This window comes from Carettochelys insculpta, chromosome 14, assembly GCF_033958435.1.
Source record: "Carettochelys insculpta isolate YL-2023 chromosome 14, ASM3395843v1, whole genome shotgun sequence".
Taxonomy (NCBI): Eukaryota; Metazoa; Chordata; order Testudines; family Carettochelyidae; genus Carettochelys; species Carettochelys insculpta.
Genome location: NC_134150.1, coordinates 561,853 through 587,124, shown reverse-complemented (window position 1 = coordinate 587,124; position 25,272 = coordinate 561,853). Strand labels below are relative to the sequence as shown.

General features: G+C 45.0%; 1 protein-coding gene across 5 annotated transcripts in view; it reads right to left on the bottom strand.

Moving 5' to 3' along the window:
* Positions 1-24,079, bottom strand: part of KIFC3 (kinesin family member C3) — a 47,497-nt gene extending 23,418 nt beyond the window's left edge. The window contains exons 1-5 of one of the 5 annotated variants that reach the window (XM_075008463.1): positions 23,847-23,999; positions 15,859-15,979; positions 11,228-11,373; positions 6,438-6,618; positions 1,324-1,520 (exon numbers count right to left, since the gene is read on the bottom strand). In XM_075008463.1, the coding sequence (XP_074864564.1) occupies positions 1,324-1,520; positions 6,438-6,618; positions 11,228-11,373; positions 15,859-15,943 (609 nt within the window). In that variant the 5' untranslated portion in view covers positions 15,944-15,979; positions 23,847-23,999. Of the gene's footprint in view, positions 1-1,323; positions 1,521-6,437; positions 6,619-11,227; positions 11,374-15,858; positions 15,983-23,185; positions 23,304-23,846 lie in introns of those variants that run through there. The other 4 variants (XM_075008465.1, XM_075008464.1, XM_075008466.1 and 1 more) reach the window with 4 other exon arrangements.
* Positions 24,080-25,272: the final 1,193 nt, after the last annotated feature.

Below are 25,272 nucleotides of genomic sequence, written 5' to 3'. Positions count from 1 at the left end.
TTCGTTCACCACCTCTTCCCTGCATCCGCTGCCATACCTATTCTCTTATCAGTTTTCTCCTTCTCGGCTAGGAAAGAGATTTCAAATGTGTTTTTTACTCCCTGTCTTTGGATGATGCTAGAATTAACTTCCTTATTTCATCTAACAAATCTATCATGCTGTGCTCTTCATGCACTAGTAGAATGGACAGTCATAGCACAGCTACATGAGTAAGGAGCTCTTTTCATCAAAGGATTTATAAGCACTGTACAAGATTATTGAAATGCCTGTTTTGATTCAAGAGAAGATTAGACAGGGAAACTGAGGTTTAGACATGTTCAAACTCACAAAAAATTCAAAGGCAGACGTGTGAAAAGAACACAAAGTCCATGTTCCTAGTATCCTGCCCTAAACACTAGATCAGTGATTTACAAACTTTCTGAGCTGAGTCCCCACTTTGTGTGACAATTTTTGATTGCGCCCAACCCTTGCAACCCAGACCAAAGAAAGAGTCAGGGTGGATGTGATGCCTGCCATACCAAGAATGTTCCTTTGTGCCTTCTGCACTAGACCCATGAGCTGACTGCTGCTGAGCCAACAGAGGGAGCACAACACATTGTGTTAGCAACAGAATAGCTATAAGAGGGCTGATATTTAGTGCCAGAATATTTGCATAGAAGTTACAATGTTGGCCTAAACCCCAGGGGGAATCTACAGTGCTCAGGTCAGATCTGGACTTGGGAGAGGCTCTGGGCTCCTCCCCTCAATGCCCTGCAGTGGGGTGAGCCATCACTTGCTCTCCAGCCCTGCCACAAGTCTTGCTGCCTCTCCTCTCCCACCATGCTGCTGGTGCGCTAGCACCTGCTCACCCTGCTGTGTGGGGCAGGACGGGGTTCAAGGGAATCGTAGAGCCTTGCCCCTGAATTAAGGGAAGCTGGGGCTGGGATCTGCCCCCCACAACCAGCTGGAACGCAAGGAGGCCTGGGCATCCCAAGTGTGTCTTTTTCTTTCTTGGTGTCTGGACCAGGCCAGCAAAGCATTTGTTTTTTGTTTATCAGGAGCCAGGCCAGTGAAGTTTGTTTCCTTTTGTTTCTCCATGGCAAAGCCAGTGAGGGTGAGGGGTTTGTGGTCCTTGAATGATTTTTCTTTGGGTCAGTGGTTTCCAAACAAAAAATTTCTCTACCGCTGGCCTAAATACTTTGGCTAAGGTCCTAAAAGGTATTTAAGTACCTAATTGCCTTTGAAATCAACAGATGCTATAAATCTAATACCTTTTGGGATCTGGATTCTTAAAAATCTCTCTGTTCATTCACGGAGTTCTTCCTCCCACACCTTGTGCAGTACCTGATCCTGCAGCTGGACAGACACAGCAAATTCTTCATTCTCCCTCACAGAAAGTTTCTTCTGCAGTGCTAGAAGCTCTTCCTGCAGCTGCATCTTCTCTTCCTGCAGCTGGGCCACAGACTCCACCATCTTCTGAATCATAGGAAACTGTCGTGCTCCTGACAAGCTGGGGCATTTTCCACTAAACAATCTTCCACCTGTAACATAAACACTGTTAATGTTAAAATTTACAGAGGGACAGGTAGGTCTGACTATATGGGGGATGGAATGAAGTGTGATGAAATGACATATGCATGCCAGGAAAGGCCAGTAGGTGTGGACTAAAAGTAGGACCATTACATGACTGAAGTAGAGCAGGAGATGCAAAGATGAGAAGGATGATAACTGCAGTGAAAACCCCAGACCCCTTCCTGAGCTGCATGGGCTAATCATGCTATAGAATGTAGAGGAACAGTACCCATCCTCCACAACCACGCGCACAGGCCAATTAATACTCTGAATGAAGGAACCAGCAGCGAAACCCAGTGCAGTTCTGTCAGCCTCGGGATGGAGCTGTAGGGATGCTCCAGATACAGAAGATGAATTATTTGACTGGAAGCTTTTCATGAAGTAAGTGTGTATATACACATTTTAACTGAATTTGTTGAGGAGAGCTTTGTGGCACACAGATAGACCCCAATCAAGGGTGTGATTCTGTAAGCAGGTATGCGTGTGCCTAACTACTCATGTGTGCGGTCTCACTGACTGTAGCAGCACTGCAGGGCATACCCACAGGAAAGTTCCATGCATACTTAAGTGTTTGCAGGATCAGGGCTGAAGAAATTGTGGCAGAGGGCATCTGAAACAAATCATAACAATTCAACAGCTTAATTTGTTTTTAAATTTCTTTTGAAAGATATTCAGCTCATCACAGATGGAAAATGGTAGCCACCGACCCAATGGAAACATGTGGGGACCAGTGTTCCAAGCAGAGAGACAGAAGCACATGTGTGAGAGAAACAACAGAGTGAGACAGTGATGACACAAACATCACATCTCCACAGTCACAACCCCCCAGGAAACTCCCTGTTGGAATTTGGCTGGTGGAAAGTACACAGTGAACAGACAAGCATGTGACGTTCATAAATACCCCACTGCTTCTGAGCCCCAGGTTGAGGAGTTCATCACCCGCTGACTTCTGCATTCCTAGTGCTACGAGCAAGAAAGAGAAACACAGACAGAGCCTGTGATTTCATTTGTCATCGAAAAGCTTGGGCAAACTAAGGAAAATAACCCATTACACCCTTTGCAAAGGGCGGCAGTTCTACCAAGAAGGCTGGGGGACTCAGAGGTATTTTCACTTTAAAGTGATGAGATGGGCAACGAACAGCAACGTGCACACTGGCCATTAAGCTCTCCTAGGAACCGAGTTTCCCCTATGTAAAAGACGGATCATATCCACCAGATGAGGGGAGGTGTAAAGAGTCTCTGTTAAGAAATGTAAAGAGATACATATATGGCTGTGGTCTGAAGAAGTGGGTCTGTCCCACGAAAGCTCATCATCACCTAATAAATTATTTTGTTAGTCGTTAAAGTGCTACTTGACTGCTTTTTTGTTTTGATAGTATACAGACTAGCACGGCTTCCTCTCTGTTACTATAATGCAGCGTTATGCTTCTGGGAATGTTTGTTCACCTCAGAAGTGTTATCCTAGCATTAAAGGAGGTGTCAGGGCATGTATGAAACCACTGTGTCTGTGTGTATTATCCTTTTTAATCCTGTGCGGGGATACTGAATCCCTCTGCAAATGAGTTTAGGCCATTCAATTTAAAACTCTGGCAACTGCACCCAACTTAATTGAAAAAAAGCACGGAGATTATTCTATGCTTTGAACATGTTCCCCTTTGTTACAGAGTGTATAATCTGTTCCAACGTGTTATTTTCCAGAAACCATTCTTGGGAGACCCAAGGCTTGGAAAGGCACGTCTGCCAATGGAGCAGCTTGGCCTACTTTATATAACTTACCACACTGTCTTACTGGTTGGAAAGCTAACTATGCAGCAGTATTCTATGTATGCTAGAGTTCAAAGCTTGGCAGATGCTTTATACAGTGAGTTACAAACACAGATAGCTTTGCCAAACAGACTTTCATGCTTGCTCTAAAAACTTTTAAAGTGGATGTCAGCAAGTCCTACAAAGGCTGGAGCCAGATGGGCACAATACTCAAGTATTCACAAAGCATGTTGACTGCATATGATCAGACCATAGGATTTATATGGGAAATTTGACACTGAAATTGTATAAAAGATGCTGAAGTAACCAGCAGTTGATGTTCAAAGGATGCAAATGAAATGACCTGTTGTTTCAACTCTTTCTGATGTTTCAATTGTTTATAGCTAACTATGTAGTGTCTTATGCCTCTCCATTCTGCATTTTGCAAACCTTTGCCATAGTGGAGTCTATAAAGGTAGGCAGGCTGGGACACCTACAAGCAAAGGTGGTAAAAAAATCAAGGAGTATTAGCAGATGGAGGGAGTAGCACAGTTCAGAGAACCCTTTTGCTTGAGATGGGCACAGGTAGAAAAGTAGCAGCAAAGCAACAGTGTGAGAAGGGGCAGCACAGGAGGAAATAACTCAGCTGCAGCAGCGGGGTTGAGAAAAGGGTACCATAGACCTGTGAAGACAAATTGTAAGTCTAGATCACCATATACTTTACTCTGGTTATCTCACTTTCACACAGTAGTTCCTCTGCATAAGAAGAAAGTTGCAGTTCATGTGTCTACCTATTCCTTGCATTATTTTATGTCTCTTGGAATCTTATATTTCCAGCTGGCATGCCTTCTCCCTTTTTTAGGCTCCTTCCTGTTTCGGTCACTAAGACAACTCTTCTCCTCTCTCGACCACAACTGGCACTCTTGCCCATGCAATTTGTCCTCAGACCCACACAGGGTAAACAGAGACACTCCCACAGATAACCCAAAATTTTGGATCAGATCAGAGCAAGGAGTGGTTTACACTGATGTGTCTGGACAAATCCAGGTATTTAGTTTCTGATGGAGCAAATAAATAACAGGAATCAATCCAATTTCCGGCACAGTTTCTGCATAGCCTTTTCGTCCCAAAGACAGGGCCTGAATTGGTATGAGCAGTGGTTTCTTTTGTGCCAGTATTTGCTGGTACTGAGTACCGGCACCTCAGCAGCCCCAGCTGCAGGATTGGCTGGGGGTTGGGGAGAGGTTGAATACAAAAAAGGCACTGTGTATGATAGGAAAATCCCCCAGAAGTGACTGGAGTTAAAGTGGTATTAGCAGATAAGAATCGGACCTGCCATTTCTCTCATAAAGACGAATATACTTTTTCGTTACCTTTAGTGGAAAGCTCTTTCTTCACCTCCTTTTCCCCACCAACAGACTGCAACACTGAACAGAACACTTACGTTCACTTGCACTAGTATGGTGCCAACAGAAAGGTGGGAAGCAGGACAAAAAGGAAGAATAATCCACAATGGCCACTTTGGAAGTTAATTGGGAGGATGTATTTAAGAGCTCTAATGATTCTCAAGATCCAATCAGCCTCTTGGACACCTTACAGTGGATGCAGTGCTCAGCAGCTGCTCAACATCAAAGATGAAGTCCCACATTTAGCCCATTAACTTAATTGCTTAAGACTCAGAAAAGTTTCTGGATAGGAAGCAGTTTTTTCGAAGCAAGAAGTATAATCTCCTTGAAAACCATTTTTCTCTTCTGGCAGGTGGGGCACTGAAGACAAAAACAGAACATTTACGTGAGAGCCAGGGCACATAGACAGGCATTTATAGTGCTAGGCAAAACAGACATAGAACAGGATAAGACCAGAGGTAAAGAAGAGGCAGAAAAGCAGGGAAGGAGGCAGTGATGCACTTGGGGGGAATGCGTAGCTATAGTTACATTGTGACAAAGTTTCCTTAAAAGAGAAAAAATAAACAAGATCATTTGGCTCCAGACTGAAGGATTAAATTAATGTCACTGACTTGACTGGATATCTTATTTTTGTTATCTGTTCGCAAACACCTGGTTTGCATCTGATCCCCTTAAATCACATTCATTCCCTACTGCAGGGGTGAGTAACCTCTTTTGAGCCTGGCAGACACTGGCCCTCAGAAAAATCAGTCAAAAAAACAAAAACAAAAACAAAAACACCTCATTGACAATTGATGTGGTCCCTGACTGAAACACCTGATTCCTCTCAAGCTCCCAAACCACAGGCGGGAGGGTGGAGAAGGCAGAAACTGAGATTCAGGACTTTCCTCAGGCCGGACTAACTCTGATGGGGGCCTGGGGTAGGCCCAAAATTGTGGGGGGGGGTTCAGTGTGTGGGAAGCGGCTCCTGTGGAGGAAGCATGGACTCTGGGCGGCTGTGAGGGAGCGGTGCAAGAGTGGGCTGGTGGCGAGGGATCTGACTGGGAGGGAGCGTGCAGCATCAGGTGGGATGGGAGGATGTGGGAGGGAGGGAATGCAGGAGCTGGGTGGAGGGGTCTGGGCAGAAGAAAGGGGTGGGAGCAGACCGGGGGTGAGTGTGCTTACACCCACGTGCCACTGCCACCTCCTCCTGCAGCTGACAAAATGGCAACAACAGGAGAAAGCCTCTCCAGGAAGCTTTTTCTCCCACTGCTGCTGGCCAGAATGCAGGCCAGAATGGCGGCTGAAGCCTCTTTAGGCCTCACTCTGCTCCTGCTCTCCTACCTGGGGGAAGAGTGGAGGTGGCATGCAAAGCCCAGAGCCTCTTACTGCCTGCCCTCCACCCCAAGTCAGAGCCTGTGGGCTGGATCTGGCCTGGACTTACCTGACCCAGCCCATGAGGTTCCGGGCTCCCTACCTCAGATCCTGCCTCAGGCTAGATGCTGGGGAAGGGAGCCCCAAGCCTTGGGGTCCAGATCCAGGCAAGCCATTGTTGGGGCTGGGCGGTTCTCCACCTCTGCCCTAATGAGTAATCAGTTTCCATTTATATTTAAGAAACATTACCTGTGAGCTTACAAAATTCACTTACCCCCATTTCATTTCACTATGAAGCAGGTTTTTTTTTTCTGATTTTGCTGGCTTAAGACAAAGCTAAGCATGACAATTAATGTCCATTAATTCTCACACTTCCCCCTTTACCTGTCTTCTCAACATTCATGATGCAGGCTTCTTGGTCCTGCACTCCACCGTCCCAGTTGTGAGCAGCCTCCGGCCTCTTCTCTATGCCCAGCTTCTGGGTCTTACACTGAGGCTGTAGCTGATGATGTTTCTCCTTGTTCTCCACCTGACTCTTGCCCTTGCACCGTTTGTCCTGCAGGGCCTATATCCAAAATATAATCATTTTCTCTTTAAAGGTCATTATTACTCAAGAAAGCATAAATTCTCCCTAGACTTCCCACCATAGACTGAATGAGATTTTGACTGAGCGAGACAGTGCCCCAGGGTACTGGAATCATTATGGTACTGCAGTATCACACAGCATTTCAAGATGCATTTTTGCTGTCTTCACAGCTTCATTTCTTCCCCGCATCACTCTGATGCAGTCAACTCCACACCTGATAAAAATCAAACTGCTTCCCCCTTGGTGTTCCAAACCAATCAAACTCCTGCCATACCACTACAGCCATCAGTGCCCTCTTCCTAATGACCTCTTACAGTCTACCATGCTTTCCTTCTGTCTTTCAGAGTTCATCACCCTCAGATTTTCAAGGCGTCAGTCACAAACCAAAGGACAAGAAGCAGAATACACATGGTCTCAAATACAAACTACAGACCAGAAATCAGCATCTCACATAGTGGTAATTTTTCAGAGTTTTGAAAACTCTATTTTGGAGAGAAAGGAACAAGGAGAAGGTAGGCAGGGAATAGAAAAGTAGACAGCAATATAAGAAAAAATATATTTAATTACATTGACTAAGGCTGATCCTTTCATTGCATACCAGGTAATCTCCTGGCTGCAATCAAGCAAGTCAAGCCAAGATTGATGGGGAAAAAGGAGGAGGAAAGAAAACTCAGTTTAAGCAGGAATGAAACCAGATAGACTCAGAAACAAGAGCCAGATAAGATGCATTAAGTCATTTAATCCATCTAGCCCCAAACACAGTTCAGTGCAGGATTATTTGTCTCTCGACACTTGCTGTTGTTTTGTCCAGTCTAGTTTCAGGTCACCCAGGCAATGAGGCTTCCACCACATCCACCAAGAGACGTCACCAGAGTTTTACAGATCTTAGGCTGTGTGTACACAGGCACAATCTTCAAAATAGCCATCCTAATGGCTATTTTGAAGATTACTAATGAGGTGGCGAATTGAATATTCAGCACCTCATTAGCATTAGGGTGCTTCAGAAGCGTCGCTTTCGAATGCCCGCAGCTCAGCGTGGCTACATTGGGGTCTTTTTCAGCGTGGCTACACTGAGGTCTGCACATTTTGAAATCCTCTTATTTGGCTCAGCTGAATGGAATAAGGGGATTTCAGAATGTGCCGGGTCCTTTTGAAAAGGAACCCCGTGTAGCCACGCCAAGCCACAGGTGTTTGAAAGTGGTGCTTTCGAAGTGCCATGGCCGGCACCATCCTAATGAGGTGGTGAATATTCAATTCAGCGCCTCATTAGCAATCTTCAAAATAGTCATTATCATGTGTATTTTGAAGATTTGTGCCTGTGTAGACACAGCCTTCGCATCAGGAAGTTTTCACTGATGTTCAAACTCAGTTTTCCTTTCCTTATTTTCATTCCATTCCTCATACTTACAATCCCATCTTTGAGCCACCTTAAACAAGTCCTCATTGTTCTTAAAGCTTTACGTCCTACTGTGTTTCTTCCTACCTTCGTCATATTTTGCCAAGATGCACATATTCAGTTTAGTTTTTGCTTTAATGCTTTATGACAGTATTGTTTTATTTAGCCTCATAAATCAATGCCTCCAACTTCTTAGTCATATTTATTGTTGTCTATAGTCTTTCCTATTTGTCAGTACTTCCCTGGTGAAGAGAAACACAGTCCCATACACAGAGGGGGTAGCCATGTTAGTCTGTATCTTCACAAAACAAAGGAAGCAGTCCTGTATCACCTTAAAGACTAACAATTTTATTTATTAGGTAATGAGAGTTACCCACAAAAGCTCATTACCTAATAAATAAAATCGTTAGTCTTTAACATTCTAGAAGACTTGTCCCGTATACAGTATTCTAGCTGGTGCAGTTGTTCCACAGACTGTCACTGCTGTGTTCTAGGACATGTTGTTTCTGAATTCATGTTGGCTTTTTCTGCCCCTTTATCACATTGCAAGCTCATTTCCACGGACCCTTTAACTGCAACAAGCCACTGTTCAGAAGCACAGAATTGCAGCAAGCTGAGTATGACAGATCTGGAAGGATGGAGAGGAACAAGGGGACTATCACAGTTTAGGCAACAATTATTCAATAACTTGAAAACAAAAATCTACATTCTTCTCCTTGCCAGGAGCACGCTTTCTCCTTTCTGCTACCACAGTAAAGACTACACTGCTTCTGGTGTTGCACCAGGACTACCTTCACGGACTGAAGACAGGACTTTGAAGCTGTCTCCAAAGAGACGGTTATAGAGATTTCTCTGCTTCTGATCTAATGCCAGTACACCTCTGCTGACAGTAGCTGTGATAGGTGCACTAGTCTAGACTGAGCACTAGTGCTTTCACCAGCATGTCATCTAAACCTGCTAAAAAAGTCTAGATGATATAGTGGAAAAACATCATCACTCAGACTCCACTAGCACTCTCATCTTTGCATCCCCAATGGAACTGTGCTAGTGCTGGAGTAATGCTGGAAGATTTCCTGAAAACTGTAACTGTGGACAAAGATTTGGTGTTCAAAGTGACTTGAGAATTCTCTCCCAACCCCCATAAACATGCTCTGAAGCTCCTTTTATTAGTTACACTATATCTATAATGTTCTGAAATAAGACAAGAGTTATTGGTAGAACTTTGCAGTGTTAACCATGCTTATTATCACAAAGGACTGCAACAGGTGAGCAATGCCAAACAAAGAAGCCTCTGCTCTGAAGAGCTTAAACTGGAAAGTGATGCATGAGTACAAAACACAGAACAAAATAGTTAAAGGATATTGGAATGTTTCTGACTTTAACTTCAAGTTGAAGGAAAACAATTCTCAGACTGTAGCCAGTTACCAATAAGTTGCATTTCGGTAATGCCTGTCACCCCACAGTCTAGAAGCATTTTATAAAATGTAATTCATGACCATATACTACACTCCTGTGAAACAGATAGGAACGGTCCATTTTACAGAAAGACCATTAAAGTGACTTGCCGAAAGTCCAACAATGAACAAGTGGTGGGAATGGAAACAGAACGCAGGAGTCCTGACTGGCAATCCTTTGTTCTAACCTCACCATATGAAATTCCCACCCCTTCTCCCCCACCCATCTAATCAGTAGTTCACAAATGCTATTGCACAACCTAGTGTATGTAATAAGGTGTAGGTAAAGTATGGGATTATTTTGTTTGTTTTGTTTTCTTCCATCCTTGAATGATTACTATTATATAGGTCAACAGCGACACTAACAACATTACTCTTAGCAGTTCCTCTAAATCTTTACCACTTTCTCATTGCATTTGCTTTTCTAACACTTTGCAGATGACTGAGATATATTTTTCCAACACCCTTTCCATCTCCACTCAAGGAATGAAGTATTACAACAAAGTACCTTCACATAATAGCATAAATTCTGAGAAACAAAAAGCTAGTTTTAAAAATTTAAAAGTGAATTAAAAACCACATAAACCTAAATCTAAGAGTGATTTAAAAAAATAGTTGGGCGTTCTCCAAAGTCTAAGTTCCCTACTTTATTCATTGGAGGGCTCTCTGCTGTGAGAGTGTGGTACTATTAAGACAGATCAACTGTGAAGCTTCACACTGAGGATATTTTTGATATTCCCCTCCTCCCCCAACACAAAAGCATCCTGCTGGGAAATGTTGAGATTTCATACTACAAGCTGAATCTCTCTAGTCCATCACTGTCTCATCTCTCAGTATCCATGGTCTAGCACACTTTTAGTTAGCTGGATGTCCACTTAGCATGGGTGTGGCCAAGTTTCCCATAGTCCCATAAGTTTTGTTTACAGCCACCAGTCCTGGCTCTTGGTGTTCTGTGCTGTTAGTTATCTCTAATTTACTCCTAAATGTCTTGTAAGAGCCCAGTAAGCAGTGGAAAAGTTGGTAATGCTACTAGACAACATTGAACTCCCACAGGTCAGCAAATTCTGTTTAGGTACCAGTCAGGTCCCAAGGGTGCTGGACTAGAGAGGTTCGACCTGTACCAATTTTTGGTTTGGGATCCTCTACTGGAAATGACCCTGATTCCTAGCTGTAGCTAAGACAAGTTCAGTGCAGCCTTGTACCTAGGAAGTGCAAAGGTGACTATAAACAACTTTTATAAATTCCAGATTTTGGATCTGCTGGGGACTGATTCAACCATTGACACAAATTGGAGCAACTCCAGGGGCTAGCTTTGACTTACAAACTGCCTGCAACAGTCCCCAGGAGACCACCCAACAGATCACAAATATCCTAATGCAGAGCATTCTAGTCTCCTGCCTTCCCCAATGCATCCGTTCTCTTCCTAAGATATGCTCCCTGTATGTCCGCGCACCAGAAGGTGTGATGAGAGCAGCCTAATGTCAACAGGAAATCCTTTGTATGCCTCAGGCACTCCCTGGTTGAGAAGTTCAGCTGGCTTTTTGCTCCTTTACACTGCAGGCAGGTGACTTCTAGTTCCCAATATAACAGTTGATAAACTACTCCTCTTCCCATAACAGCAGAGTTGAAAAGACCCAGTTCAAGGAGGAAAGCACTGAGTGCAAGAGGATAAAGAATGTGTTCTATTAGCTGCTCTGGCTTTCAGTCCTCTCTCAGAAGTGGATGAGAAGTTCCTTACCCGTACCGTCAGGTAGAGGCTGTGGGGAATTCCAGAGCCAGACCGGTTCACACTGAGGGTTTTATGCTGGACCAATGCAGGCAGCACCAGAGTCCGGACAGAGGAGCTCTCTTTACTGTTATTGAGAAGTGACTCTTGTCCACTCCCTTCAAGAGAACAAAACATAATGTTAAATAAATCAGGACTGTCAAAACTGACTCTAAACAGCTTGTCTAGCAAAGACTGAGCAGGGATCCTTCAGATTAATTCAGTCTTGAGTCAGACTCTCTCAAACCTATATTCTCCTCCCCTCAAATTCTGTTCCACATCATCCATTATATTGCTGGTAACCAAAGCTGGTATTCAAGCTCCCTCCCTTCTCCGGCTCACAGCCAGGATGTCTAGCAACTACAGTGAAGCTTTCAATTCCTGCAGCCCAAAATACTTCAGGTCAATGAAGAAACCATGAGCTTTTCCTGACATCTCAGCCACAGGGTGTCTCCCATATACTAGAGAGAGGGGGAGGGGGAGGAGGAGGAGGAGACGGTCTAAGCAAAGTTACATTCCCTTCAGCTGAGTGAGCTGAGACCAGTCAAACTCTTTTCACACATGACTACAACTTCCTCTTTATATATCATTTGGAACATGCAAAGCACCACACAAGAACAAAACGTTATAACAACTTCGGCAAAATGAGCCCTTTAGGGCAAATCTGTTGGCAAATGAACATAAGTTACAGGAATCCAAAGTGTAGCTTTCACAATCTATTTGTGTATCTTTATGAAGAACACTGTAAAGAATGCCAATAGTTTCTGAAGAATTTTGCCAATTCCACCTCTAACTCTACAGTGTTGTCAGAAGTTGGAACTTTTTACTCTTAAAATTTCCACACAGGGGATTGGGCATCAGGATTTCTGGTTCTCCTCCCATCTTTGCCACTCATTTATTTGTGACTTCAGTATCCATGATCTATCCCCCATCAAGTTGCCTGACCAAGTCTTAATCACAAAACTTGCCTAAATGACAATGCATTGCTAGTGAACGAATACCTCCACTCCCCAGAATGTGCTCTTCACTACTGAACCAGACCCATGGATCGGGCAACCATATTTCCCTGTCCCAAATATGGGACAGGGAGATATGGGGAGAGGGGCATGTCCAAGCGAGCCCCGGGGAAGCAGCAGCCGTCGGCGCTCCCTGGGAGCCCCGGGGAAGTGGATGCTTCCAGCCCTCTCCCAGAGCCTTCGGGAAGCATCAGGGACACGGCAGCTGCCCAGGCTCCCCCTGCTTCCCTGAGGCTTGGGGAAAGTGACTCCTATCAGCAACTGTGCCTGCACAGCTGCTGGTGGAAAAGGTCAGCAGGGGGACTGCCAAATATGGGACAATAAGTCCCTTTTAAAAAATAAGTAGGGGTGCCTTTTTGGCATCCCAAATATAGGACAGTCCTGCCTAATACAGGAGGGATGGTCACCCTAACCATGAAGGACAAATCTAGAAGCAAGCAGAATAACCTTTTTGTTCTTTTCTGGTCCCAAATGCAGAAAAAAATCTCACTTGAGCTCTCTCGATGGTCAGCCAAAAATCAACCCCTGGATGAAAAGCAGCTGGCCAAAGCAGAACCTTGGTAGGACTGAAGTGATGCTGTCAGGAAGTGAAAAATCACTTTAAAGTACTTGCTTCAAAGGCTATGGGTTGATATGGTTGTGGATTCCTCAGTGCTACTGGTAGGGCCCTACCAAATTCATGGCCATGAAAAATGTATCACAGACCATGAAATCTGGTCTTTTCTGTGGTTGTATTCTGTACTACACAGATCTCACAGAGGATACCAGAGTTCTCAAATGGGGTGAGGGATCACAATATTGCCACCCTTATTTCTGTGCTGCCTTCAGAACTGGGTGGCCAGAGAATAGAAACTTCTGACTGAGAGCACAGCTCTGCAGACAGCAGCACAGAAGTAAGGGTGGCAATATGATACTAACCCATCCTTACTTCTGCGCTCTTGCTGGCAGCAGCTCTGCCTTCAGAGCTCATCTCCCAACCAGCAGCCACCACTCTCCAGCTGCCCAGAAAGGGAGGCAGCACCCCTCCAGAAGCAGCACAGAAGAGCAGCAATACAGCAAATGTCTCTACAATACCCTTCCAATCACTCCCCCGCCCCCAACTCCTCTTTGGATCAGGACCTCTCAATTACAGCATCATGACATTTCAGATTTAAAAAGCTGAAATAATGAAATTTATGATTTTTAAAATCTTATAACCATGAAATTGGCCAAAACAGGCTGTGAATTTGGTAGGGCCCTAGACACTAAAATAACAGAGTGACCACTTTCTTCTGTGTTCCACCCCCTTGCGACAGTCACCACACTCTGATGACCTCCAGGCTTGATCATGGCAACTCATTACATAGAGCAATGAAACTCCAGCCATGTTGACTAGGAGTCAGGAATATGGGTAGGACTATTGTTTTGGGTAACAGCGTGCCAATCTGTCCAAAGAACTTCTAGGTACACTCTACACCCAGGACCACAGCTGTGAAGAGCAATCACAGCTCTAATCTGGAGGTAGGTGGCAGGACCTGCAGCAATCACATGAATACCACAAATGATGTAATAGCAGCACAGGATTTATTGCACTTAATAATGGTGTTTACAATTAAATATCTGATATGACAATTACATACTGATTAATACACCTTGATTAGTTTCATAAAAGCCATATAGGATTACAAATATACCTAGTTTAACAACATACTCACACTCCCTCCTGATGGACTTAAGGAGCTGAAGGACCATCCTCACTAAGTTAGTGGTGAGAGGTGAGATAGCATTAGAACAGCGAAAACTTTAAAGATTCAGGCTATACCTATACTAGATATAGAAGTCAATCGCTGGTATGCAATTTTAGCTACGCCAATTGTGTAGCTAAAATCAATTTCTTCATGGTCGACTTCCATGTCTATCCACGTGGCAGAAGGCTGACAGTTGAAGGTTGAAACCCTGAGCCCCAGCACAGAAGGTTGTTAGTGTCTTGCAGGTTGATGCAAGATAGTCTGGAAGATTAAGGTATGCAGTTCAGAGGGGCAGTAAATTTGGCCACCTCGGCCATATAAAATCACTCAGCTCTCTGCAAAATCTTTTTCCTGATAGTCAAAGCCCTATATAAAAGAGTGACCCAAACTATCTGAGACATCACTTCTCCTTCAGTGACCATAACTTCCTATGACAACCACATCCTATTAGAATAATGAACATGCAGACCACAGATGGAGGCTTGTACAGGTAGAGAAGAGAACTTTCACAGGAACAGAGCTCCTGAACTAGGGACCCCAGCCCGCCAAGGAATAAGTTCTCCATGTCCAGAACTAAATGCAAAAATTAACTCTTCAGTTGGGCTTTCCCATCCATCATCAGATCTCTCATATTCACGCACCAGAAATGAAACAAATCAAGCTATTTCTCCTACCCAGCTGGAAAGGCACAGAGAAAGATGCTACCGCTCTTTCTCTTCTTAAATAGCTGAGAAGCACTCAGATTCTATGGTGAGAAGGGCTGTACACCTACAAGAGTGATATATCAGTCTTGCTGAGAATGTCACTTTGCCTCCCTATGATACTACTGACTCATCTTTAGAACAGAAATAACCTTTCAAATATCATTTGTAGTTCCTTGAATAAAAGATATTGCACACATATAACTAAGGGGTATTATTCCCACAACAGGTAGGAGACAGTCCAATGCTAAGTACACTCACTTTTAGGTTCTCACTCCCATCTCTCTCTCCTCTCCCTGTCCCCCCGGCCCCGTAACAAAGGAATGTTATTAGTTGAATAGGGAATGGGTAGCGGATGGGAAATGAACAAATAATTTTCAGGCCTCTGCTATGGCAGACCAAGGCAGCCTCTCAGATGTACACTTCCATGGTCAGCAGTTAGAAATCAGAGAAGAGAAAACAATCTATAGCAAAATTGCTGCCAAAGTTCCAGAACTTAAATGTATTAGAATGAACAATAAAAAAAAAAAGAGTCTAGATAATACAACTGTTTTTGATTTCCCACCCAAAATATCTATTCCCAACGTGGCTTTAACCTTTATCCCCAGCATGACCTTGAAACCCAGAGAGAGCGTGTGTGGTGTATAACTGCACAAAAGCAGCAGAACATGTTTCAACAAGCTGGTTTCAGTTCATTTACCTACATTTTGAAAAGATGTCAACCCATGAAAAAGAATAAAGCATTAAACTAAGCTCACCTGTTTGGCTTACATGCTTTCCAGAGAGAACAAACCTTCCCAAGGAATGGCAATGAAGAATGAACAGAAGCCACGTGTTTTTCTTCGATGCAGTTCAGAGATTACTTTTTTCTTTTACATCTTAGAATTTAAATTTTGTGCCAAGGCTTATGACTTTTACCCTCCACCACAACAGCAACTCTGAAGCACCTGTCAGCTGAGCCTTGAAGTTACCTAACTGCCTTTATCTGTTTCAGAATTGCTTCCTCCGAAACCCTTTTAGTCTCATCTCTGGCAACTAAAAAGAAATGTCAAAAATGCAGGCTCACTGGTTTTCTAGCCTCCCCTGGCTGGAGTGTGAGAAAGGGCGTGAGTATGAGTGGGCTGGACATGGAATGGGATGAGCCATCACTTAACACTCACTGTCATGAGGGAGGTCCTTTTTCCACGGGTCTTTCAATGAGGGAGTAGGTCCCAGAGCCCAGGTCTTCTTGCAAGATGTAATCATGGCATAGGGTTCCAAAGAAGATCAACACCTCAGGGCCTGAGAATAAATACAAGCAAAGATAGTCCAGTAAAGGACTGGATTCTCACTTCAGGAAGCTAGCAGTCCAAGACAAGATACGCTAGCAATCCATGCAAGCAGCAATGTCTCCAACTTGATTCCTACTCCTGCACAGACCTGGAACTATTTAGATTTTAGTACTGGGGATTTGTCCCCATGAGAAATGCTGACCCATAAAAAGCAGGTTTTACACACACTATATTTGTAATTAACTTAATTCCTGTTTGCAATGTTATTCTAGCTATGTTGCTTCCTTCTTTGTGTTGTAATGTTGCCATTTTTAGTGGCAAAATTTGATAGCTTCCATAGTTGTTTGCAATGTTGTTAAGCCATGTTGTTTTCGCAAATAATGCCTTAATCATTTCCAGCTTCCCCCCTCCATTTGATTTTATTACATAACTTTTCTAGGACAGGAGTCATGTCTTTCTATGAGTCTGTGGAACACCTACTGAGGAAACGAGCATCATTACAAAGAATAGCAAAGATACGCAGGGTCTTTGTTCAGTAGCTGAGCTAATTCTCATCCTGCATCACTTTTTCCATCAGTGGACTTTGTGGAATCACTTCTGATTTAAACCTCCATAACTTAGATCAGAATGTAAAATGGAATGGAACCAGACTGTTGTATAGAGGAGCATGTGGAATAGACAGAGACATCGCTTAAGGGAATATATGCAGTGCCGTCCCTTAGAGAGTGCAAGGCCTGGAACAAACCTTCCTCTGGTACCCCACTTCCTCTGGTATGCTGTACCCCACTTCTTCCTGCACCTGCTCTGCCCCAACCCCACGCCACCACCACCCCAAGCCCCACTCCTGCTTCACCCTCTCCTGCCTCCATGACGTTCCTTTCCTCAAGACCCCTCTTCTGAGTGACGCAACCCAGGGGATTACCAGGAGGCCTGACACTGGCTGCAAGGGTTCCCCTCCACTCACCATGTCAGCAAGAACTGGAGCAACCCAGCCCCAGTCTGCTGAAGTCCCCCAAACTCAGCTCCTGGCTGCATTGCTCAGCAGAGCAGAGCAAGCTGGAGCTGGAGCACTCTGCTTCCTGCCACCACTGTGAAGGAGAGGGACCCAGCTGGGAGATGGAGGAGCAGATGAGGCTGGGGCTGTATCCCCCATTCTGCTTCCCATAGCTTCCGCCACCACTGGTGAATGTGGAGGCAGGTTTGGCCCCCTGCTGCCGGTGCCAGCCCCCACCTCAAAAATTCTCCAGGTTACCCTGGGCCCAGGAGGGCCCCCCAAGCACAGGGCCCAGGTTGGCTGCCCTGAACCATTCAAAGGACAGGATGGATCTGGATCTATTAATGGAGAGTCTCTATGTCCTAATAAGGAGAAGATGGAAGATGATAAAATACAGGTAAGATCTAATGAGAAATAGTCAAATGAAAGAGAGGCCCCATTCACTCACATCTTGTAATACCAGACAGCTAAAAAAGTGACAAGGTTTTAAGGTGCTTATATACAAACACTGGAAGTTTAACTCATAAGATGGGTGAACTAGAGCAGTGTTTCTTAAACTTTTTGAGACCAAGGAACACCAAATATAATATTTCTTATGCAGAACACCTACGAAAATTGTCATAAAACAGTTGTCAAAACAAAACAAAAACCAATCAAAACCAATCAACATATACATGAAAACAAAAATGAAGTAATTTAATCAGGTATCATATCAATGAAGTAGTAACATTGTCTCTGGTTTTAATAACAGAAAATATACACCATCAGTGTATTTTTCCAAGCACTCACAGCACACCCGTGAGTTGTTCATGGAACATCAGTGTTCTGAGAAATATAGTTTAAAAAACACTGAACTAGAGTGCTTTGTACTGAATGAGGATATTGATATAATAGGCATCACAGAAACTTGATGGAATGAGGATAATCAATGGGATGTAGTAACACTAGAGCACAAAATACACTGGAGGGAAAGAACAGGGGCTGGTGTTGGAGTGGTACCATATGTGAAAGAAAGTATATAATGAGATAAAAAAAATCTTAAATAATTCAAATTTTATCATAGAATCTCTTTGGATAGGAATTCCATGCTCTAATAATAAGAATATTGCAGGAGAAATATATTACATATGGTGATACAGAATGTGAAAAGTTCAGAAAGATTAGAAAGTCTAGTAAAATAAAAATTAAAAGAAAAAAAAATAACAATACATGTAATAATGGGGGATTTCAATTACCCTCCTCCCCCACATTGACTGGGGGGAATACGTCATCTCAGGGTGGGATGCAGAGATGAAGTTTCCTAACACCTTAAATGACTGTTCCTTGGAGCAGGTAGTCTTTAAATCCACAAAACGAGAGGCAATTCCTGATTTAATTCTAAGTGGAGAACAGGCTCTGGTCCAAGAGGTGACCATAGCTGAATCATTTGGAAATAGTCACCATAATATAATTAGATTTAACATCCCTGTGGTGGGGAAAACATTATAGTAACCCAACAGGGTAATTTAATTTCACAAAGGGGTACTACAAAAAAATGAGGAGGTTAGTTAAACTTAAAAGGCACAGTGCCAAAAGTGAAATCCACGCAAGCTGAATGGAAACTTTTTAAAAACGCTATAATAGAGACTCAAACGTATACTCCAAATTAAAAAATATAAAATCCCACCAAGTGTCACCATGGCTAAACAGCAAAGTGAAAGAAGCAATGAGACACAAAAAGTGGAAGTTAAACCATAGTGAGGGAAAGAAAAAGGAGGATAATCCCTGGCAACTTATTTTTAACTTAACTTAAAAATAACTAGGAAGGCCAAAAAAGAATGTGAGGAACAGCTAGCCAAAAACTCAAATATTTTTAACTATAGTAGAAAGAGGAAGCACACTAAACAGTCAGAGAGGTAGCTGTGTTAGCCTGTAAATAAAAACTGACAAATCAGCCAGATAGGATAGAACCTACCTATCTATTCATTTTTCTTTTCTATCTTTCTGTTAAATTTTCTTCATCTCAGGTATAATTTATCAGAATTTTCCCAATCCAAACAAGTGGGGCTGACCCACGGAAGCTCATTATCTATATTGTTAGTTTTTCTTTAAAGTGCTACAGAACTGCTTTTTTTGTTTTACTAAACAACCAGCGGGCCTGCTGGATGATTGAGATGCTAAAGGAGTTCTCAAGGAAGACAAGGCCATCGTGGAGAAACTAAACGAATTCTTTACTTTGGTCTTCAATGTTGAGGATGTGAGGAAGCGTTCCAAACTTGATTCAGTCTTTGTAGGTGGCAAATCGGAACTGTCCCAGACTGAGGTGTCATGGGGGAACAGAGGTGTTTTGGAACAAACTGAAACTAAACAGTAAGAAGTCACCAGAAGAAGAAAGTATTCACTCAAGAGTTCTGAAGGAGCTCAAATGTGAAATTGCAGAATTATTAACTGTGCTCGGAATAGCTAAACATGACGTCAATTTTTAAAAAGACAATTAAAGGCCTGTAAGTCTAACCACAGTACTGGCTAAACTAGCTGAAATTATAGTTAAAAAAAAGAATGGTCAGACATGTAAATTAACATAATTTTTGTGGGGAAGAATAAGATTTTTTTTTTTGTAAAGGGAAATCTTTCTTTACCAAACTATGAGAATTCTTTGAAAGGGCCAACAAGCATGTGGACAAAGCACATCCAGCGTATTTATAGTGACTTAGCCGGCAGTATGGGACTAGGTGAGAGGGAGGGTGTGGGGTCTGGAAGGGAGGGGTCAGGGTGGAGGTGAGTGGCCTGAAAGAGAGGGAGCAGGGTGTAGGGGGTGGTAGAGTGCAGAAAGGGGGTGAGATGGGGGCCTGGATAGAAGGAGGTGCTGGAGCTATCAGGGGTGCATGGTCTGGGTGACAGGGTGCAGCTTACCTCTGCAGCACCCCTGTTTGCATATGGCTCTGCACCTCCTCATCCCCCCTCCCAACTTTCAAGCTGGAATTCCGACCAATCAGAGCAGTGGTAGGAAGCCTCCTGGTAGACTACCAAGGCCACTGCTGCTCCTCCTCCCTTTTCCCAGCTGGGAAAACAGGAGCAACTGGCAGTGGAGCCCAGAGTCACTTCCTGTGGTCTGAATCCAGAACACGGCTTGCCTGATCCAGCCCGCAAGGCTCAGGGCTCCAAACCCATTCCACAGAGGGAAGCCCTGGGCCTTGGGTTCCAGATCCAGATAAGCCACACGTGGATCTGGACCGTGGGCAGGGGGTTCTCCACTCCTGGGTTAAAAGATAGGAAACAAAGAGTAGGAAACAATGGTCAGCTTTTGGAATAGAAAGAGGTACCTAGTGGTGTCCTCCAGGGGTCTATACTGGGACCAATCCTATTCAACATATTCATAAAAGATCTGGAGAGAGAGGCAGACCTACTGAGATGGGGAGCAAAAGATGGGAGGGAGAATGCCTGGGCGGCCTGGTGATTTGAAAGGGCCTGGGGTTCCCAGCTGCGCTTTTGCTACCATGGTAGTGGCAGTGGCTTGAGCCCCAGGCCCTTTAAATTGCTGTCAGAGTGCTGTGGGTCGTATTCCAGGCAGCTCTCAGGTCTCTGGGAGGGTGTGCGCGCATGCGCATGCATGCATGTGTGTGTGTGTGTGCAGCACACGCCAGGCAGCACTGAGGGCTGGTCACCTGTAGCCTCTCCCCTTCTGGGAGCATGCAGCAGTCCCTGCCCCACATCCTGCCCAGGGGCCCAGGAAATATGTTGGCCCTTCTGGAAAGGGATAATCAGTGTGTTGGCAAATTTTTAGATAATACAAAAATTGCTTAAGGTAGTTACGTCCACAACCAACTGTGAAGTGCTTCAAAGGGATCTCACAAAAACTGTGTAACTGGGCAGTAAAAATACCTGTGACATTCAATGGTGGTAAATACTGTGCAAATAATGCATACTGGAAAACATAATCCTAAGTATACTTACACCATGACAGAGTCTAAACTAATTTTGGAGTCTTTGTGGCTAATTCTCGGAAAACGTGCACTTAGTGTGCGATGGCAGTCAATAAAGCAAACAGACTGTTGGGAATCATTAAGAAAGGTATACATACTAAGAGTGAGAATATTTTAGCATCTCTTCCTAAATCCATGGTACATTCACATCTTAAATATTGTGTACATGTGTGGTCACCTCATTTCAAAAAAGCATATATTGGCATTGGAAAAGGTTCAGAAAAGGGCAGCAAAAAATCATTAAGGGTATGGAACAGGTTAATGAGACTGAGCCTTTTCAGCTTGAAAAAAAGAGATGACTAAGTGGTGAGGGACTATACTAGAGGTCTATAAAATCACGAATGGTGTGAAAAAAGTAAATAAGGAAAAGTTATTTATTCCTGCCCATAACACAAGAACTAGGAGTCACCAAAGAAAATTAACAGGCAGCAGATTTAAACCAAACAAGCCACAGTCAACCTGTGGAATGCCCTTGCCAGAGGATGTTGTGAAATCCAAGACTCTAAAAGGGTTCAAAAAAGAACTAGATAAATTCATGGAGGATAAGGCCACCAATGGCTATTTGACAAACATGGGCAGGGATGGTGTTATTATGTTACTATTGGCAGGGCTGGTGTCCCAACCCTCTGTTGGGGCTGGGAATGATAGACAAGGGATATATCACTTGATAATTCCCTGTTCTGTTCATCCCCTCTGGGGCACCAGGCCTTGGCCTCTGTCAGAAGACAGGATACTGAACTACATGGACCTTTGGTCTGATCCAGTATGGCTTTTCCTAGGTTCTTATGTAAACTCACAATCAGACTTCCCCAGGAAGAGAATAGATCACAGAGGCTGTAAGCAGGCTGGGAAGAGATCCAAGCTAGTTTAGAAAACAAGCATACGCTAGCTGGTTGCCAAGGTCCCCCAAGTCCACTGAGTTTCATTCATGTGGAAAAAGACCCCCCCCATTTGGGATTAAACAGTGAGGAAGTCTTCAAATGCTTTGTCTCAAGATGAAGTGTTTCAGTTAGGCATCTAAAATACCACACAAACATTACAAAACTGCTATAATTCATATTTGGCTCAGCAATCCTGTGTCTCAATGATCCCACTGGGTCATCTAAAGACAATGTATGCAACTGAAGCACGTGCATATGCAACTGAAGCATTAACAGGGGCCGACTCTAAATGCAAAGCCAGGGAAGAAAAGGAATATGCCCTAAATATGAACCAAAACTAAAAAACACCCCATGGCTTGGCACCAAGGGAGTGGCATGAAGAAAGATGCTCTGTGATGTAGGATTGTCTAGGTCAGTTTGATCAAACTCAGGAAAACTGGATACATGAGGCCTACCACTTCGCACTGGAATGAGTTGCCTAGAGAGGTGGTGGATTCTCCATCCCTAGAGGTTTTTAAGTCCCAGCTTGACAAAGTCCTGGCTGGGATGACTTAGATAGGGTTGATCCTGCTTGAAGCAGGGGGCTGGACTAGATGACCTCCTGAGGTCCCTCCCAGCCCTATGATTCTATGATTACACTTCTCAGATACACACAGAGAGCTTCTTCAGAAATCTATGAACCAGGATAGACTACAATAAAAGGAGTGCTAGTTATGCTGAGAAAGTCACAGAGAAATAGAGAGCATAAGCAGAGAATAGCACATGATCAGAAACTAGACATGAAGAGGATAAACAAACAATTTTTTAAAAAAATACATTTTATGTAAAATCCCGGTCATCAGTTTATGCTTATAATGGAAGCAATTGATTTTTCTATGCCCTGTGAATCACCTCACATACATTAGATGCTGATTAAATAGAAATTAAAACCAGTGCCTTTTTTGGCTGGGGCTAGTGAAGTGCAGGTACTACCAGCCAGTACCTGCACAAAAAAAAGCAATCTTTAAAATAATTATTTTCTATTTTGCTCTTGTCAAGCTCCTTTCATCCAACGATTTCAAAATGTTGCATGAATTTTAATGGAACTTTAAAATACCAAGATTCCACGTTCAACTCGCCACTCTGCCTCATTAACCATTACATTATTTATGAGAGCCCTGTGCATGTATCCACATTCATAGCCACAAAAATGAGCTGCTGATATCAGAATCTATATCTGGATGTGCATACCCCAGGAAATAAAGCAGGTATTTGCAAATCTGCAGGGTTCTAGATGCAAAATTTGTATCCACATCTGCATCCCTATCTGCAAAACTGAGCCACAGATACTCATGCATTTGCAGGGCGCTACTTATTAGACCCGTCCCAATACTTAACTGTCACTGCGTAGAAACAAGGGTCCATTGAGACCATAGCAGTTGCAGGCTCAGAACCTTGGCATTAGCCCACAGTTTATTTCTGTACAGGTATTCTGACGACTGGAAACGCTGCATCTTGAAACTAGTATTACAGCAAATGTTGTGGTGTGCATATTAATGTCATGAGTTCCATGTATTTCCAAGCACCCTGTGCGGCTACTCCTGACGCATGGCACACGGGGCTGGTGACAGGCATCCGGGCGGCTGAAGCGGAATGGCGAGGCACTCCACCACGCTCACGCGCGCCGCTGTCCGACGGGAGGGCGGGGGACAAATGCCAACACGCCGCCAGGCCCCGCCGACCAAGTAACTGGCAATACAGATGGGCCGATGGAAACTGAGACAACTTGGGCGGGTTGGGGGTGGCGAAAGCAAAGCCCTGTCTACGCGACACTGCGCCTGCCGCGGAGGCTCCGGCACTGGCTCCAAGCCCCGGACCCCAGTCAGAGAGAGACGGGTGGGGAGGGAGTCTCCCAGGGAACGGCGCTTACACGCTGCCGCCCGCCCGCCGGCCCGTCCGCCCCCACACAGAGGGCCCCGCGCTCAGGAGCTATGTGCCGCGCCGCGCCCAGTCCTCCCGGCCCCCGACGCACGAGACAAAGCGAGCCCCGGGCGGACTCACCCAGCGGGAGCTGCCTGGGACGGGCCCCCGGCGCTGCCAGGGCCGGCCGCCCCCAGCGGCAGCAGGGCCGTGGCATGGGGCCGCGCTGTCATTCCCTCACGGGGAAGGTCGGACCTCCTCCCACGCAGCCCCTCGCCGCGCCCGCGCCCGCGCCCGCGCGCGCGCTTTTCCACAGGAAATACTTCAGCCTGAGCCGGTTGCCATGGTAACCAGTTGCCCGCGAAGCGCGCCACGAACCCGCCTCCTGGGTTGCGGGGAGCCCGCGGGAGGCTGCGCGGTAGGCGCCGAGGCATCCGCGCGAAGGACAGGAGTGTTGTGCTGTGCTGCCAGCGGCGGGGCAGGGCCAGGAGCGAGGCCGGGGCCTCTTGTTCTTTGTGGTCAGGACACTGGCTTCGTTTTATCCCTCAGGAGACAGCGGTGCCTCCCGCCGGCCTAGAGCCCCAGGGGTCAAAGCTACTGCCTGCTTCTCCCCACTCCTGAGGGGAAAATGGGGGCAGGACCAAACCAGCCCTTCTCTGGGGCAACAGCTACACTTAGAGGCACTGGCGGTCCCTCCTCCGGAGCCAGCCTAGGGGTGCTGCACTAAATTGACCACTCAGGGTGCCCCTGTAACCCCACTATGCATCACAGGCTGGGTCCACACGGTCTCGGGTTTTCTGATGATGCTGTCTGCAACCTGCGGAGGTTGAGAAATGTAAAATTGCGTTCACTCTGTTACACCACTGGGAAAGGAGTGTCCTCATTTACAGTCGTAATTCACAGCCATGGCATTGCGAAAACATCCTCATTTACAGCCACAATTCCAAGCCAAGGCATTGCGAAAACAGCGTCCTCATTTACAGCCACAATTCACAGCCAAGGCATTGCGAAAAGAGCGTCCTCGTTTACAGTCGTAATTCACAGCCATGGCATTGCGAAAAGAGCATCTTCATTTCCAGCCACAAGTCACAGTCATGGCATTGCAAAAAGAGCATCCTCAGTTATAGCCACAAGTCACAGCCAAGGCATTGCGAGAGCGTCTTCATTTACAGCCACAGCATTGTGAAAAGAACATCCTCATTTACAGCCACAATTCACAGCCATGGCATTGCGAAAGCCTCCTCATTTACAGCCACAGCACTAGAAAGGAGCCATCTCCTAAGCCATGGTTTCCCAAATTGGGGGGGGGCTGTGAAGAACTTCCGGGGGATGGGGCGTGAGGCAATCAAGCCCACCTCATAATTCTCCAACCCCAAGAAAGAGCTGGCCTTTGCTTCCTGTTCTCATCCCCTGCAGGCAGCTGGCAAAGACCCAGGTGGAGCTAGCTGCCTCCTGCAAATGTGAGTGAGTGTGGGTTGGGCAGACGGGGAGGAGAGACTGGGGGTGCCTGGCTTGGCGGGGGGGCGGGGGAGGACGAGGAGAGCAGAGGTGGTGCCTGGCTTTGGGA